General features: G+C 40.8%; 1 protein-coding gene across 1 annotated transcript in view; it reads left to right on the forward strand.

Annotated features, from left to right (window-relative positions):
* Positions 1 to 14,517, forward strand: part of C2H10orf67 (chromosome 2 C10orf67 homolog) — a 115,119-nt gene that overhangs the window by 16,392 nt on the left and 84,210 nt on the right. Inside the window, exons 2-4 of the mRNA XM_061181585.1 lie at positions 2,579 to 2,699; positions 9,457 to 9,600; positions 11,530 to 11,604. Coding sequence (XP_061037568.1) covers positions 2,579 to 2,699; positions 9,457 to 9,600; positions 11,530 to 11,604 — 340 coding nt within the window. The remainder of the gene's footprint in view (positions 1 to 2,578; positions 2,700 to 9,456; positions 9,601 to 11,529; positions 11,605 to 14,517) is intronic.

Consider the following 14,517-nt stretch of genomic DNA (forward strand, 5'->3'; position numbering starts at 1 on the left):
ATGCCCCCTAAGTTCCATGAGGGTGTCACGAAAGACCTACCATGGATGCCTATACACATTAGTGAGTTGTATTAAAGGAGAGGATCCCTGAGCTTGGGGGGTTCACCACTTTTACAGTAAGGAGTAGCAAGCCTGCTTCTTGGCAGGGGAAAGACATTACCTCATCCTTCAAGGTTGCTCACTGCAAACACAACTCAGGAATGGCCCAAGGAAAGAGTGATCAGGGTCTTTGTATTCTTGACATGCCCAGAAAGAACATGCAGGGACGCTTGGGCCAACGGAGATTGCCTCTCCCAAAGGTACTGTGTTAGTGAGAAAAAAATAGCCTCCTAAAATGAAGTAGGCCAAATCTAAAATACAATTTTTTGTGGGAAAACACTAGAAATTTTAATTGAAATTGAGAGGTACAGCATTACAGATGCTCCCTGTGCATTGAATAATGCTGCTGACTAGGTCTGTCATCAGTATAATATTGATGGGTGTGTGGAAGGTTAGTTGAAAATTTAGTGGGATTAGTTGAAAATCATTACAGTGTAGTGAATATCAAAATCTAAAAAAATTTAAATTTAGCCTTTCTTGGTTGAATATTGCTATGCTTCTATAGTTTTCTCTACATATGATTTTAAAAACTGTGATATTTTCAAAACATAGTGGTGATAGCAATAACCACTGTCACAGTACCAAAAATGGGTAACATTTCGTGAAGGCTTACCGTGTGACATACACCATTCAAAGTACTTCTCAACTCACTATCCTGACAATAACTCTATGAAATAGGCACTATTTATTTTGCATAAGAGGAAACTAAGGCACAGAAAGGGTAAGTAATTTACATAATGTCACATCGAATATCAGTTAGGATGCTTTCAGCTACGGTTGACAGAAACTCTCACAAATTGTTGATTTATTATATGACATTCCAGGAAGACCAGAAGTGTGATGGGTTTCAGAGTTGAGTCAATGGCTAAACAAAGTCAGCAGTCGAAATTAGTTCCATCTTTTTAAAAGCTCGTCATCTGTGCACTGGCTTTGCCCTCTGGCTGGCCCCTCTTGTGGTCACCAGATGACTGTGCCAGTTCCTGGCCTCATTTCCACACGTGGCAATGTCCAGAGTCATAGAGGAAGCCTCTCCCTGGTGCTTCTGTGTAAAAAGCTTTCCCACAAGCCCCGACAGATCTTTTCTCCCATCACACTCGCCAGAACCGAGTCCCACGCCCACCCCTAAAATATCTGACCAGAAGAATGGGATCACTGTGGAGGGCTGAGACCAGACGAGGGTTACCCTTGATACAGGGAATAGGATCACCCTCCCCTGAGTTCCATGGGAGATAAATCTGAGGCTCTGCCAGCGGTAAAAAGAGAGGGCTTGCCATGGGGTGCCCCCCATCACGGTCTGCTCCACCTGGTCAGCAGACAAGTGAGGGGTAGAAACACAGATACTCTGTCTACAGAGCCTGCACTGAAAAGTCTGGGAATTCTACTTGAGCTTTCACGGCTCTCTTTTTTTACCTGACATTTTAGAAACCAATAGTTGTGGTAAGTTTAGTCAAATTGACAGAGAGAGTACATCCAGAAAACTGGCCTTCTTGTTACAGTTTGAGATGCCTGTTGTTAAAAGTCTGTAGGAGGACATTACAGATACTTGCTTCTACTTAGATTTTTTGGGGAATTCTGTTTAAAATCAAATACAGTACAGTGGTGTGATTATCTTAAAGAAGAAGTTCTCAAATTTTTTGGTTTCAGGACCTCTTTACAGTCTTAAAAATTATAGGGTCCCTCAAAGAGCTTTAGTTTATGTTATATCTATTCAGAGTTACCATATTAGAAATTTTAAAGGAGAGACATTTAAAATAATGATAAACCAATTCTGTGTTAGTATAAATAATGTATTTTAAAGAAAAACGAACTCTATTGTTCAAAACAAAAACTTTAATGAGAATAGTGTCATTGTTTTACATTTTTGCAAATCTTCTCAATGCCTGGCTTAATGAAACATAGCTGAATTCTCCTGTCGGCTTCTGCATTCAATCTGTCATCCAGTCACATAACTTGTAGCCTCTGGAAAACTCCACTGAACACTTGTGAGAGAATGATAATGGAAAAGGCAAATAGAATCTTAATATTGTTATGAAAATAATTTTGACCTGTGGATTCCCTGAAAGAGTGTCCTGGAACCTCCAGGGGTTCCTCAGACCACACTTTGAGAACCTCTATCTAAAAGTAATTTTGCTTGCTATGCCCGTGCATAATTTATAATGGCTTCAAGCAGAAGCACACATAAAATGCAAATAAGATATTAAAAGTAGGCTCATAAACTGGTCATGTCTCAGAAAATGGAAATAAGATGAGTATCAGTGGAGCAATGTGCTAGTGTCCAGGGAATCTGATAATCCAGCAGAGTCCTGGGGAAAACCCCTAGTCATGAGAAGATAATTCAGTGGTTTCCTCACTTCACCAATCCTTTGAATCTGTAAAATATGATTTGCACGAAATATGCTCACTAAATATATTTTTAAGGAAATATCTATTATATAAACCACAGTTAATCTCTCCTTCCTCCCTTTTATTTCTTTTTCAGATTTAACATTTCAGATGATTTGAAGGTTGGCTTTTTCAGCACAGACCATGCTACTCAAACGGATTCCAGTGAGATTTTGCCATTAAAAGAGTTGAGTTCATCTACACAAAAGCTAGTGCAGGTAAATCTGGATTTATTTTGAAACTTCTGAGATAATTTGTGGGCACTATTTGCCTTTATGTCTTTCCTTGACAGAACTGAAATGATTAGCATTTTTAAAATATTAGTATCTTTTACACACTGAGTTGGATGACAGTTGTGTTTTTTTAAATTATTAGTATAAACTACTACTTCTATTTGTGTCATATTTATGTCATGCTTATATATGTTAACTTGTTTAGTGAAATGTTTTCTTACTCTCTCTGGAATTCTTTTGACATCTGTGAACATTTTCTATTTAGGATATTTTAAAAAATTACAAAATATTTTTGGCATATAGAAAAATGTCAAGAGTAATATACAGTAGTGAATAACTGTGTCACCCATGGTCAGGGAGGAAGAAATTTTCCTCTGTCCCTCTAGGTTCTTCTGGCTGGTCTAAGAATTAAATTGACATGAGACAGATTAACTGGAGAAAATCCAACAAAAATTTAATGACATATATGTGGGAGAGACCCAGGAAAACTGAGTAACTTGCCAAAATAGCCAAAGCTCTGACCTTCAGCTAAAGACAAAAGAGGATGTTGAGGATAGTGGTTTGGGACTTCGTAGGAGAGGAAGACAATTCACATGAAGATGGAAAAGCAAATATTTGGTAAACAAATGTTTGCTGGGCCATGCAGAGACAGTGGGACACAGAGACGAATTTTAACTGACTTTGCTAGTTTCCTCCCGGTCTACACAGCTAGTGCATATTATACTATAGTTATCTATGGTGCTAGCTCCCTTCCTGGAACAGGTCCTCTTATCTACATTCTTCTAGGAAGTTATGGGAAAGGTCAAAGGTTCTTCCTGAGTCTTTGGGGCCTTAAAAATAATCAGCCTAAATAAATCCTCATGCCAAAGAGACACAATTTGAGGTGGCAGATTTTGCTCCCCTATACTACCATACAGCTTTTTCAAGTCTCCATATTCTATCATATTTCCTTTGGGGCTTAAAAAAAATTTTTTTTTAAATTTTATTGAAGTATAATTGATGTACAATGTTGTGTTTATTTCTTTGTACAGCAAAGCTTTGGGGCTTTTTTGATTGTAAAGAAACAGAACATTTCATACACATTAGATATCAAGAGTTATTATTAAAAGTCCTAATCAATAAAACTGTGACATAGGGTGGCATACTACTACAAATACTTTAGGTTGCTTTGCTTCTGTTTTTCACTTAACAACATAACTTGGAAATCATTTATGTACGTTGGTACATAAAGAACTTCTTCATCTATTTTACAAGTACATTGTATCACAAACTGGCATCATTTATTTAGCTATCCTCCTACTGATGGACATCATTTTGGTCGTTTCAAATCTTTTACTGCAATGAATAATTCTGTACATACTCACATGCCAGTAAAACTGGGATGTAAATTCTTAAAAGTGAAATGTCTGAGTCAGAGGATGCACGCATTAGTCATTGTGAAGGATGTTGCCAAGTTGCCCTGCATAGAAATTATACCAATTTACACTCCCACTTTTGAGGATGTCTCTTTTCCCACATACGTCCCAATTTATTGTCTTCTTTTATGCCTTCAGAAAAATGTTATAACTTTATTCCTTTGCAACTAGCGTCTAAATGAGTAAGTTCTGGTCAGTAGAATTTAGGTGGAAATATTGGGTGGCCGCTTTGGGCCACCTTTAAGGCACAGTTCCGATGCATTGTCTGCCACTTTACTTCTTCCTCATCCCGTCCCTATTTCCTTGCTCTCTTTCTTTCTTGCCTTCCTCTTTTTACTTCGGTGCCTAGACCATGGATGCTACCAGTTACACCATGATTTTGAGGTATACAGGAGACTAAGGAGATAGAAGGATCTTGGGTCATTTTCACCACCTAGTGAAAGAGAAGTAAACTTACCTCTCTTTTATGCTTCTTTTATTTGGATTTTTTAATATAGCTGAACCAAGATCGGATGCAATATGCTTAAATCAGATTAAGGATGTTTCTTTATTTCAAATTAGTGAGAGACATTTTTTTTAAAAAAATCATGAATGGCTGGATTTGAATGCTTTTCATGGATCTGTTGAGATGGTCATACAGTCATATGGTTTTTCTCCTTTATCTGATGATGTGAAGAAATTCGACTTTTTGATGGTAAACCTGGAACAAACCCAACTGGACTATAATATTTCCTTTTACATTGCATTATTTGCTGTTATTTTACTAAGGATTGTTTTCCATCTATGTTCGTAAGTGAGGTTGTCTTATAATTTTCTTTTCTCCTTATGCTGTTGTTGTTCAGTCTTGGTAGCAAGGTCATAGTATTGTCATAAAGTGAGTTGGGAAGTGTTCCCTAGTCTATTCTCTGGAATTACTGGCTTGAGATTGGAAGTATCTATTTCTTCAGTGTAAACTTGCATGTAAAACTGTTTGTGCTTATTTTTACTGCTGTTGTTGTTCTGTTATGGTTATATTAAGGTTTTCTTAAATCTTCTTGGGTCGGTTTGATGTTATATTTTTCTACAAAATATTCAAATTGTTGGTTATGGTGTTGATTATTGTCTTTGCATATTGTTTTTAGGTCTTTATTGTATCCGTAGTTATATTTCTTTTAAAATTCTTAATATGGTCTTCATACCTCCTCTCTTTTTTCTTAATGAATCCTGACAGTGTTATCTATTTCATTAATTTTTTTCAGAGACCCAACTTCTGGATTTATTAATCCTTTCTATCATATCTTTATTTTCTAGTTCATAAATTTCTTTTCTTATCCTTATTATTTATTTATTTATGTGTTTTTAAAATATTTGTTTATTTATTTTATTTGGTTGCATTGGGTCTTAGTTGCGGCAGGCTGGCTTCTTAGCTGCAGCTCTCCAGCTCCTTAGTTGCAGCATGTGGGCTTCTTAGTAGTGGCATGCGAACTTTTAGTTGTGGCATGCATGTGGGACCTAGTTCCCTGACCAGGGATCGAACCCGGGCCCCCTGCATTGGGAGCTCAGAGTCTTATCCACTGCGCCACCAGCGAAGTCCCTCTTATCTTTATTATTTAATTCCTCCTACTATCTTTGGGTTTACTCTGTTTTTCTTTTTCTAATTCCTTGAATTGGATCTGGGTATTAGTTGGGATGTCATATAGCTCTATGTACAGACAGTGCAACAATATTGACTTAAAAGGAAGTCTTGGGTTAGAATATCTGGAGTTACAAGTTAGGGCAGTAGCTCCCTGATGTCATCTGTGTATCAGATTCATTTTGTCTTTTCACAGGTCCATCATTAGTGCATGGATTTTGCTACCATATTTCTGACTTCACAGTAACAAGATGGCTGCTCCTTTTCCAGCCTCCATCTGCATTTCACAGAGGAAGGAGAATAGGGGAGAAGTGGAATGGAGTGATGGTAGCTCTACTAAAAAAGCAAAAACTTTCCATCGGAAACCCCAGCGTATTTATCATTGGCCTTAACTACATCACATGACTCCTTTAACTGCAAAGGGTTCTGAAGGAGTGAGTATGTTGGCAAGGCACATTACTGCCCCGACAAACTCATGCTTCTCTCAGTAAGGAAGGACCTGTGTAATGGACACGGGGCTCTTAGCTATCCATGCCTACAGGTCATTCATTTTGAGGCTCCCTTCTTTCCTTTCATAAGCATTTAAAGACAGTATAAATGACAATATTTAAGACAATATAGCCCTACTAATTACTTCTTTAACGTCATCCCACAAATTTTGAGATGTAGTATTTTTATTAGTATTTAGATTTAACTGCTCCAATTTCCCGTTTATTTTCTTAGCCCATTGTTTAATAAGAAGTTGGTTAGATCTCCAAGCGTGCTCTTTACTTACTGTTATGTTGTTGAGATTTAACTTCAGTGCTTTGTTGTTAGCGGATAGTCTTTGTGTGGTGAATTATTTGGTCTTTGTTGCGACTTGTCCTGAGGCTTTGTGTGAGGTCAGTCTTCATTATTATGCCATGGAAATGGGAAATTAAAAATAACCTGTATTTGTTGAGTGTGTGTATATATATATATATCTCCACACACACATATGTACATGTGTGCATATATACATATATGCACACATACACATATTGTCCATTTTGTTCAATATTAATATACCTATATTAACATTCTTTGGGACATTGTTTGCCTGGTAAAACTTTCTTATTTCTACACTGACCTCAGTTCTGTGTCATTGTATCTTAGGTATGTCTCTTGTAAATTGTGATCCATGGGAGTCTTAGGCCAGTAGGAGTTTATTTGACCATACCAGGATTCCTGTCCCTCCCTTCTTCAGAACAAGCCATCCATATAGGGCTGGATCTTCTAAAGGCAAAGTCATTTCATCTTGTCCCTGGAATTTAAGGAATTCTTTAAGCTTTCACTTGCTCTATAATTTTTTTTCTTATTTCTCAAAATAGTAACCTTCATAAGTTGACAGCATGGTGTAAAGAAGGAGTATGAGTCAGTCACAACTCTGTTCCAATCTGGACCTTCCGCTTACTGGCCACGTAATGTTGGACTAGTTAGTCACTTAACCTCTCAAAGTCTTGATATCCTCACCTGCAAAATAAAACCTTCCACATAGTATCAGGATGCTAAAGTCGAGCTTCTTCCCAGGATGCTGGTAGCCAGGTATCAAATTCCAAAGTGAGTGTGAGATCCCATTTGCAGAATTTACGAAGAGACTGTTACACATCAGATCAATGACTCTTAGCTCTTTAATCAGACCAAGGATAATAAAAACGGAGATCAGGAGGTGAAGGGGAAAAATTGCTGAAGCAGTTTCTTTAGGAAACACTATTGCCATGCTCTTTCTGGGGGAGGGCTAGCAGAAGGGCTCTTCCTCAGCTCAAAGCCGGTAAGGCAGGCTTCTGTGGAACTTGAAATATGTTTGCTGCTATTGGAAGACTCAGAGGACCGGTGCCGATTCACGTGCAAGGAAGCCAGCGTGGGCTGGGGCAAGAAGGGGCTGAGCTGGGATCAGTCTGCACTGCCAGAGCTGCTGGGGTGAGGGTTGTGTGATTGTTTCTTGTGGACCACATGTGGCCTCTGAGGAAAAGAGAGAGAGCGCCAGCTGGGGGTCATTCTGGGTCCTCTCCAGTTGACGGATTGAGAAGGACAGAGGGCCCCCGACAGAAGGGAGAAGAGTAAAACTCTAGATGCATAGGGCCTGAGGGCGGAGTAGCAGTGACCACCCGGGGTAGAGAAGCAGCTGCTTGCCCCTGTGCATCCGCAGGAGAGAGGGTCCCTGTGCATCCGCAGGAGAGAGGGTCCCTGTGCATCCGCAGGAGAGAGGGCCCCTGTGCATCCGCAGGGGAGAGGGCCCCTGTGCATCCGCAGGGGAGAGGGCCCCTGTGCATCCGCAGGAGAGAGGGCCCCTGTGCATCCGCAGGGGAGAGGGCCCCTGTGCATCCGCAGGGGAGAGGGCCCCTGTGCATCCGCAGGGGAGAGGGTCCCTGTGCATCCGCAGGGGAGAGGGTCCCTGTGCATCCGCAGGGGAGAGGGTCCCGGAGAGGGTCCCTGTGCATCCGCAGGGGAGAGGGTCCCTGTGCATCCGCAGGGGAGAGGGTCCCTGTGCATCCGCAGGGGAGAGGGTCCCTGTGCATCCGCAGGGGAGAGGGTCCCTGTGCATCTGCAGGAGAGAGGGTCCCTGTGCATCCGCAGGAGAGAGGGTCCCTGCAGCGGGAACCTCTAGAGAAGCTGTGTGGGTGCCCGAGGGAAGAAGGGTCGTTCTCCTGTCCTACCAGACCAGGGTGAAGCCCCCCGCCAGGTAGGAACAGCCGTGTCCCTTTATCCCTTCTGCCTTGTCTGCGGTGGAGAAGCAGCTGGGGTGCGGGGGGGAGGAGGGGAGAGGAGAGAGAGCTCAAGAGTGAACCCCACTCTTTTCCTTAAAGCCCTGCAGCTGCCAGCTACTGCCCTTGGCCTGGAGTGCAGGGAGCAGCCTTACCTATGAATGAAGTTGGAAGTGTCACATTCTAAATGCTACTTTCGGGCTGTGTTTTGAGTGATGATGGGACTTTCTGTTCCCAAGAATGAGCAGGAATTGCTTACAGTTTCCATTCAGGGCGAGGGAAGATTACCTAGTGAATACATTTTATTTTTTATTCTATTTTTTGAATTAAATATTTATTTATTTAATTTTGGCTGCATTGGGTCTTAGTTGCGGCACGTGGGCTTCTCTCTAGTTGTGGCTCGGGCTCCAGAGTGCATGGGCTCTGTAGTTGTGGCGCACGGGCCTAGCTGCCCCGCGGCATGTGGGATCTTAGTTCCCCGACCAGGGATCGAACTCACGTCCCCTGCATTGTAAGGCAGATTCTTAACCGTTGGACCACCAGGGAAGTCCTAGTGAATACATTTTAAATAGACAGTGGGAGACAAAAATATATTGCGTTTGGATGATACCAGTTCTTAGTCAACACATTGGTTATATATTTAAGTACTTGGCTAGTAAATTCACAACAAATGTTGATTCTTGCCCATTTTTCCTGATCTGAAAATCATATTGAAAATTATTTTTTCAATCGTTTTTTGGTTCATGGCAAAGGATAACTTACTCTGTATGGGAGGAAACTGCTGGGAACCCCCTCTCCCTTCGCCCATCTGCATGTATTAGTTTAGCAGATTAACTGGAATCCCCAGTGTACACGACTTTGGAGAGGTAATCTTCAATTCAGGACAAGCCCCTGACCAGGTGCCCAAGTGATCTGCCCAGACCAGGCCAGGTGCTGGAATCTTTACACAGAGGGCCCTTACTCTCTACAATAACATGTTTTTCCATTTTTAGATTATTAAATCTCTTCAGGTGGATTTTGGGTTCCTCAAACAATTGATTCAACTGAAGTTTGAGGACCGTCTTAAAGAGGAATCTTGCAGACTCTTCACTTCTCTACACGACAGGATCCTGACAATCGAAAAACGTTACCAACAGGTAGAAGTTCTCTCATTTCCTCTGTTTCGTATGTGGATTAATTTTGTGTTTAGATGTGTAGGTACTACAGTTTTTAGCTTAGCAACTTATGAGGGCAATTTAATTTGTATGTGTTGTGTCTCATGTGATGACTACATAAAGCTGTATGGTACCTATAGCTTTACTATGTGCAGAAACTTTTGTGAGTACCCTGTGTATGAACTCATTTAAGGCTCATGACTAACCTGACGAAGTAGGTACAATTATTATACCCCTTTTACAGATGAGGAAACCGAGGCACAGAAAGGTTAATTCACTTGCTCAAGGTCACCAGTTAAAAAACCATCAGGGTTTAGGTTCCAGGCCAGACAGTTTAATGCTTGAATTGCAGCCCTTAACTACAGTTTTATATGACTTGTGTTTTAATGGCTCCGTAGGAGCCAAAGACATGAAAACTCTGCTGCTCTGAGGAATTTCCTAAAATCTTTGATCAGGTTAGCATATTTATCTGTCATTAAGAACAGGCATCAGTGTTATTTTTCTGCTATAAAACAAAACACCCACGTGTTGTTGACCCCACCATTCAAAGTACCTTTTAATGCATTTCCTCTTTAAGTCCCTCAACAATCCCTAAGTGGAAATCCTGTTATCCCTGCTCTGCAGATAAGGAAACTGAGCCACCAAGGTTAAGTCACTTGCTTAAAGTCAGACAGATAGTAAGTGGCACAGTGACATTGAAATCCAATTCTTTCTGACTCTAAAGCCCATTGGTGGTTTACACTCCATGCTAGAATCAAAATTGATATCAGAATCAAGAGTATTTTTTTTTAACATCTTTATTGGAGTATAATTGCTTTACATTGTTGTGTTAGTTGCTGCTGTATAACAGTGAATCAGCTATACGTATACATATATCTCCATACCTCCTCCGTCTTGTGTCTCCTTCCCACTCTCTCTATCCCACCCCTCTAGGTGGTCACAAAGCGCCGAGCTGATCTCCCTGTGCTATGCAGCTGCTTCCCACTAGCTATCTATTTTACGTTTGGTAGTGTATACATGTCCATGCCACTCTCTCCCTTCGTCCCAGCTTACCCTTCCCCCTCCCCGTGTCCTCAAGTCCATTCTCTACGTCTGCGTCTTTATTCCTGTCCTGCCCCTAGGTTCTTCAGAACTCTTTTTTTTTTTTTTTTTAGATTCCATACAAGAGTATTTTTTTAATGTACTATCTTTCATTGTTATCCATAACAGACAGGATCAAATAATTTGATTAATCAGAAAATGACTCTAGTTTGTGGATTAGTGGCTCTAGATTTCTTTCCACGAGCATAATTCATCCAAAAATACCAGGACCAGAAGAGGATGTGAACTCCAAATAGATTTCACTATTTTATTTTATTTTTTAATTAATTCTTATTGGAGTATAGTTGCTTTATAATGTTGTATTAGTTTCTGCTGTGCAACAAAGTGAATCAGTTATACATATACATATATCCACTCTTTTAAAAAGATTTCCTTCCCATTTAGGTCACCACAGAGCACTGAGTAGAGGTCCCTGTGCTATACATTAGGTTCTCATTAGTTATCTATTTTATACATAGTAGTGTATATATGTCAATCCCAATCTCCCAACTTATCCCATCCCCTGATTTCACTATTTTATAAGCAGTTCTAAGACATTAAAAAGACTATGATATGGAAGATGAGAGAAAATGTTCACGTCATCTGTATTTATTTTATCCATATGAGCTCTTTATTGCTTTTGGTTCAGTGTAAGGGAAAATGGAATGTGTTGTATTAGCTGTAAGCATAGGTGAAATGATTATAAAGTGAAGTTTTTGAGAGAGCATATGATTTGAATGATGGTTTTGTACTGAGCCCCTCCCTTGTAGGTGTGAGAGTTGCATTTGGAAATACATTGTGGTGCTTGTTGTATTTATTTTTCATTTGCAGAATGAGGATACCTTAAGAAAATGCTACAATCAGCAGCTGGCCGATGCCATAGCTACTATCAAAGGAATGTACCAGGTGAGTTTTGAGTGCCATCGTGGGTGAAACCGGCTTGATATCTTGTGAGTGCCCAGGGTGGGGCTCACCGTGGGTTCCCAGTCAGCGTTTTTAGCCTTGAAGGCCTAAGACTGTTCATGCTTACTTTAAACTGACCAAAATAACACTTTATGGTGACAGATAGAACTTTTCAGAAACTGAAAAATTCCAGTCTGGTATCTCGTCCACCTGGGCAAGCGATGCAGTATTCCAGAGTTTGTTTGGTGAGCATGCAGTTCGATAGGAGGAGGTCAGGGAGTCTCAAGAGAAGCTTCATCAGGTCTGCAGTAAATCCCAGGGAATGGTCTCAGATCCTCAAGAGAGTAACTTTTCTAATGATGGGGATGCGATCTATCTGCCAGACACCATGCTTCCTTCTCTTCATCATTTCCAATGATTATTTTTTCATCTTAGCGAGGACCTTGTGATTCTTTTAGTATTTATAACTATAATCTTGTCTTTCATTGCAATATATTTCCATAAAGAAATATTACTTTGTTTACAGCAAATCGTGCTTTGATTGCATACCTCTTTTTCATAGTACTGAACACCTTTGATTGAATTATGTGATTGCTTGTTACGTGTCTCTGTTTTGTGCTGGACTGTAAGCCTTATAAGGGTAGTGATGCTTGTCTTACGCACCGCCGTGCCCTGCCTCTTAGCGCTGTGCCTGGTACACAATTACCAATCAGCTAATAATTGCTAAATGAATGGAGGTTGCCTGAACTTGTGGCAGATACTGGTGGCTCCACTGTCATTCTTCCCCTTCCTTTTGTTTTATTAGCAGAAGCACTTCTTACTATGAAGCCAAAATGCTAGATCCTTTCTCAGCTTCTTTCCCAGCTATGGCATGAACAAGGGCCAGGTCAGGTCCCATGTGACCTGAAGGTAAGTTGACTGTGAGGTTTAGAAAGGAGGTTATTCTTCTTTTGGCTGTGCCTTGCAGCATGTGGGATCTTACTTCCCCCACCAGGGATTGAACCCCTGCCCCCTGCAGTGGAAGCTCGGAGTCTTAATCACTGGACCACCGGAGAAGTCCCTATTCTTTTTTTTTTTTAATTGAAAGAGACTCAAGGGAAAATATACCCCTCTTTTTCTTTGTTTGACATTATTATGTCTCCTGATGCTTGGAATTGCTGCAACCAACCTAAAAGCAAGGAGTGGGATACTTAGGATGTGCTAAGGGTAGCAGACTAGAAAAACAGAAAGCACTGGGGTCCTTGATGACATCACCGAGCAACTAACTAACTCTGGACTTGCTCTGCCTCTGGCCCTTCTATGTCATGAGACAAAAACCCCCTTAGAATTTAAGCCACTGTTAATTGCCTGTTCAGTTACCTGTGACTAAAAACATCCCAGAACCTATTGCCCTGTCAACAGTCTCTGTGACTCTGGGCCAAGTTGTATTTCCAAAGGTGAACCTGACACTGTCTCCCACTCACCTGCTCTTCCGCAAGGTTACCTTGCTTCTCCCCCACCCAGAGGTGGAGCCTAATTCCCCGTCCCTGGATCTGAGGGGCCTCCGTGACTTGGTCATAAAGACAGAATGTGACGCTGCACGACTTCGAAGGCAGGGACAAAAGAAGCCTTGCAACTACATCCTATGCTCTCGGGATGTTTGCTCTCTGGATTCTTGCCCTCCGAATCCAGCTGCCATACTGTTAGGAGCCCAAGCCATTTGGAGAGTCTGCATGTGGGTACTGGGGCCATTGGCCCAACTGAGCCCAGCCTTCAAGTCATCCAGCCCCCAGGCATTTAGTCTTGCCATCTGGGGTCCTGGCACTATGGGGCAAGAGCATGCCATCCTGCTATTCCTGTCCTAATTCCTTAGTGAGTGAGCCTGATAAATAGTTGTTTTACGCCACTAAGTTTGGGGAGCTGTGTTATTAGATAACTGGAACAGTATCCTTACGCTCACGTCAGTAAGCGATTTAATTGCATTTGTTGGATAAATTACTTCCCTAGTGGTTCTGCCAGCACAATATAGCATCATGGTTCGGAGTTAGCATAGTGTATGTTTTAATACAAGGACTTGGGAGTCAAACTACTTGCGTTCGAATCCTGGCTCTGCCACTTAATTGCATGTGACCTTGGGCAAAATACTCACCCTCTCTGCCTCAGTTTCTTCATCTGTCCGATGAGGATCATATTAGTACCCAGCTCATAGGCCTGTTTTGAGGATGAAATGAACTGATCCTTGTGAAACACTTACAATAGTGTTGGGCTCATGATAAGTGCAGTCTAAATGTTTGTGAAACAAATAAGCTCTTACACAAATTCATGACACTCCTTGGTGTTGCTGTCTTTTTCTGGCCCTTTATTATCCTGTGTTAGTGTTTAGGCTTATAGTTTTCTGTCCACTGACCACAGATTTCAGATATAGTAGTAGAGTGCCCTTAAGATACCTGTAATCCTTATCAATTTTTATTATGTTGAGGCATATGAAATTGCCATTTGCTCTTACAGTTCTGTTCTGAACATTCTTGTACTGTCTCAGGTACACATGTGCGAGAATGCTTTTAAAGTATGTTTGTAAGAGTGGAATAGAGAGTATGTGGATTTTCATATTTATTATCTAAGGCCAAGAGCCTTCCAAACTGATCATAATATGAAAATATTTGTTATTCTTCTTTGTCGAGACTTGATATTGTCAGATGTTTAAATGTTTGTTGATCTCATGGACATGAAACTATTTCATTGTGTCTGATTTGTGTTTCCCTTGATTATTAATACGGTTAACCCTTTTAAAAATATGTGTATCGGCCATTCAGTTTTCATATTCTGTGACGTGCCTGTTCAAATTCATTGTTTATTGTGTTATTTGTTTTCTTTTTGGTTAATAAGAGTATTTTAAAAAACGTATTTTGGATACTCATCTTTTGTTTGTTTTATGTG

The sequence above is a fragment of the Eubalaena glacialis genome, chromosome 2 (genome assembly GCF_028564815.1).
Source record: "Eubalaena glacialis isolate mEubGla1 chromosome 2, mEubGla1.1.hap2.+ XY, whole genome shotgun sequence".
Taxonomy (NCBI): Eukaryota; Metazoa; Chordata; class Mammalia; order Artiodactyla; family Balaenidae; genus Eubalaena; species Eubalaena glacialis.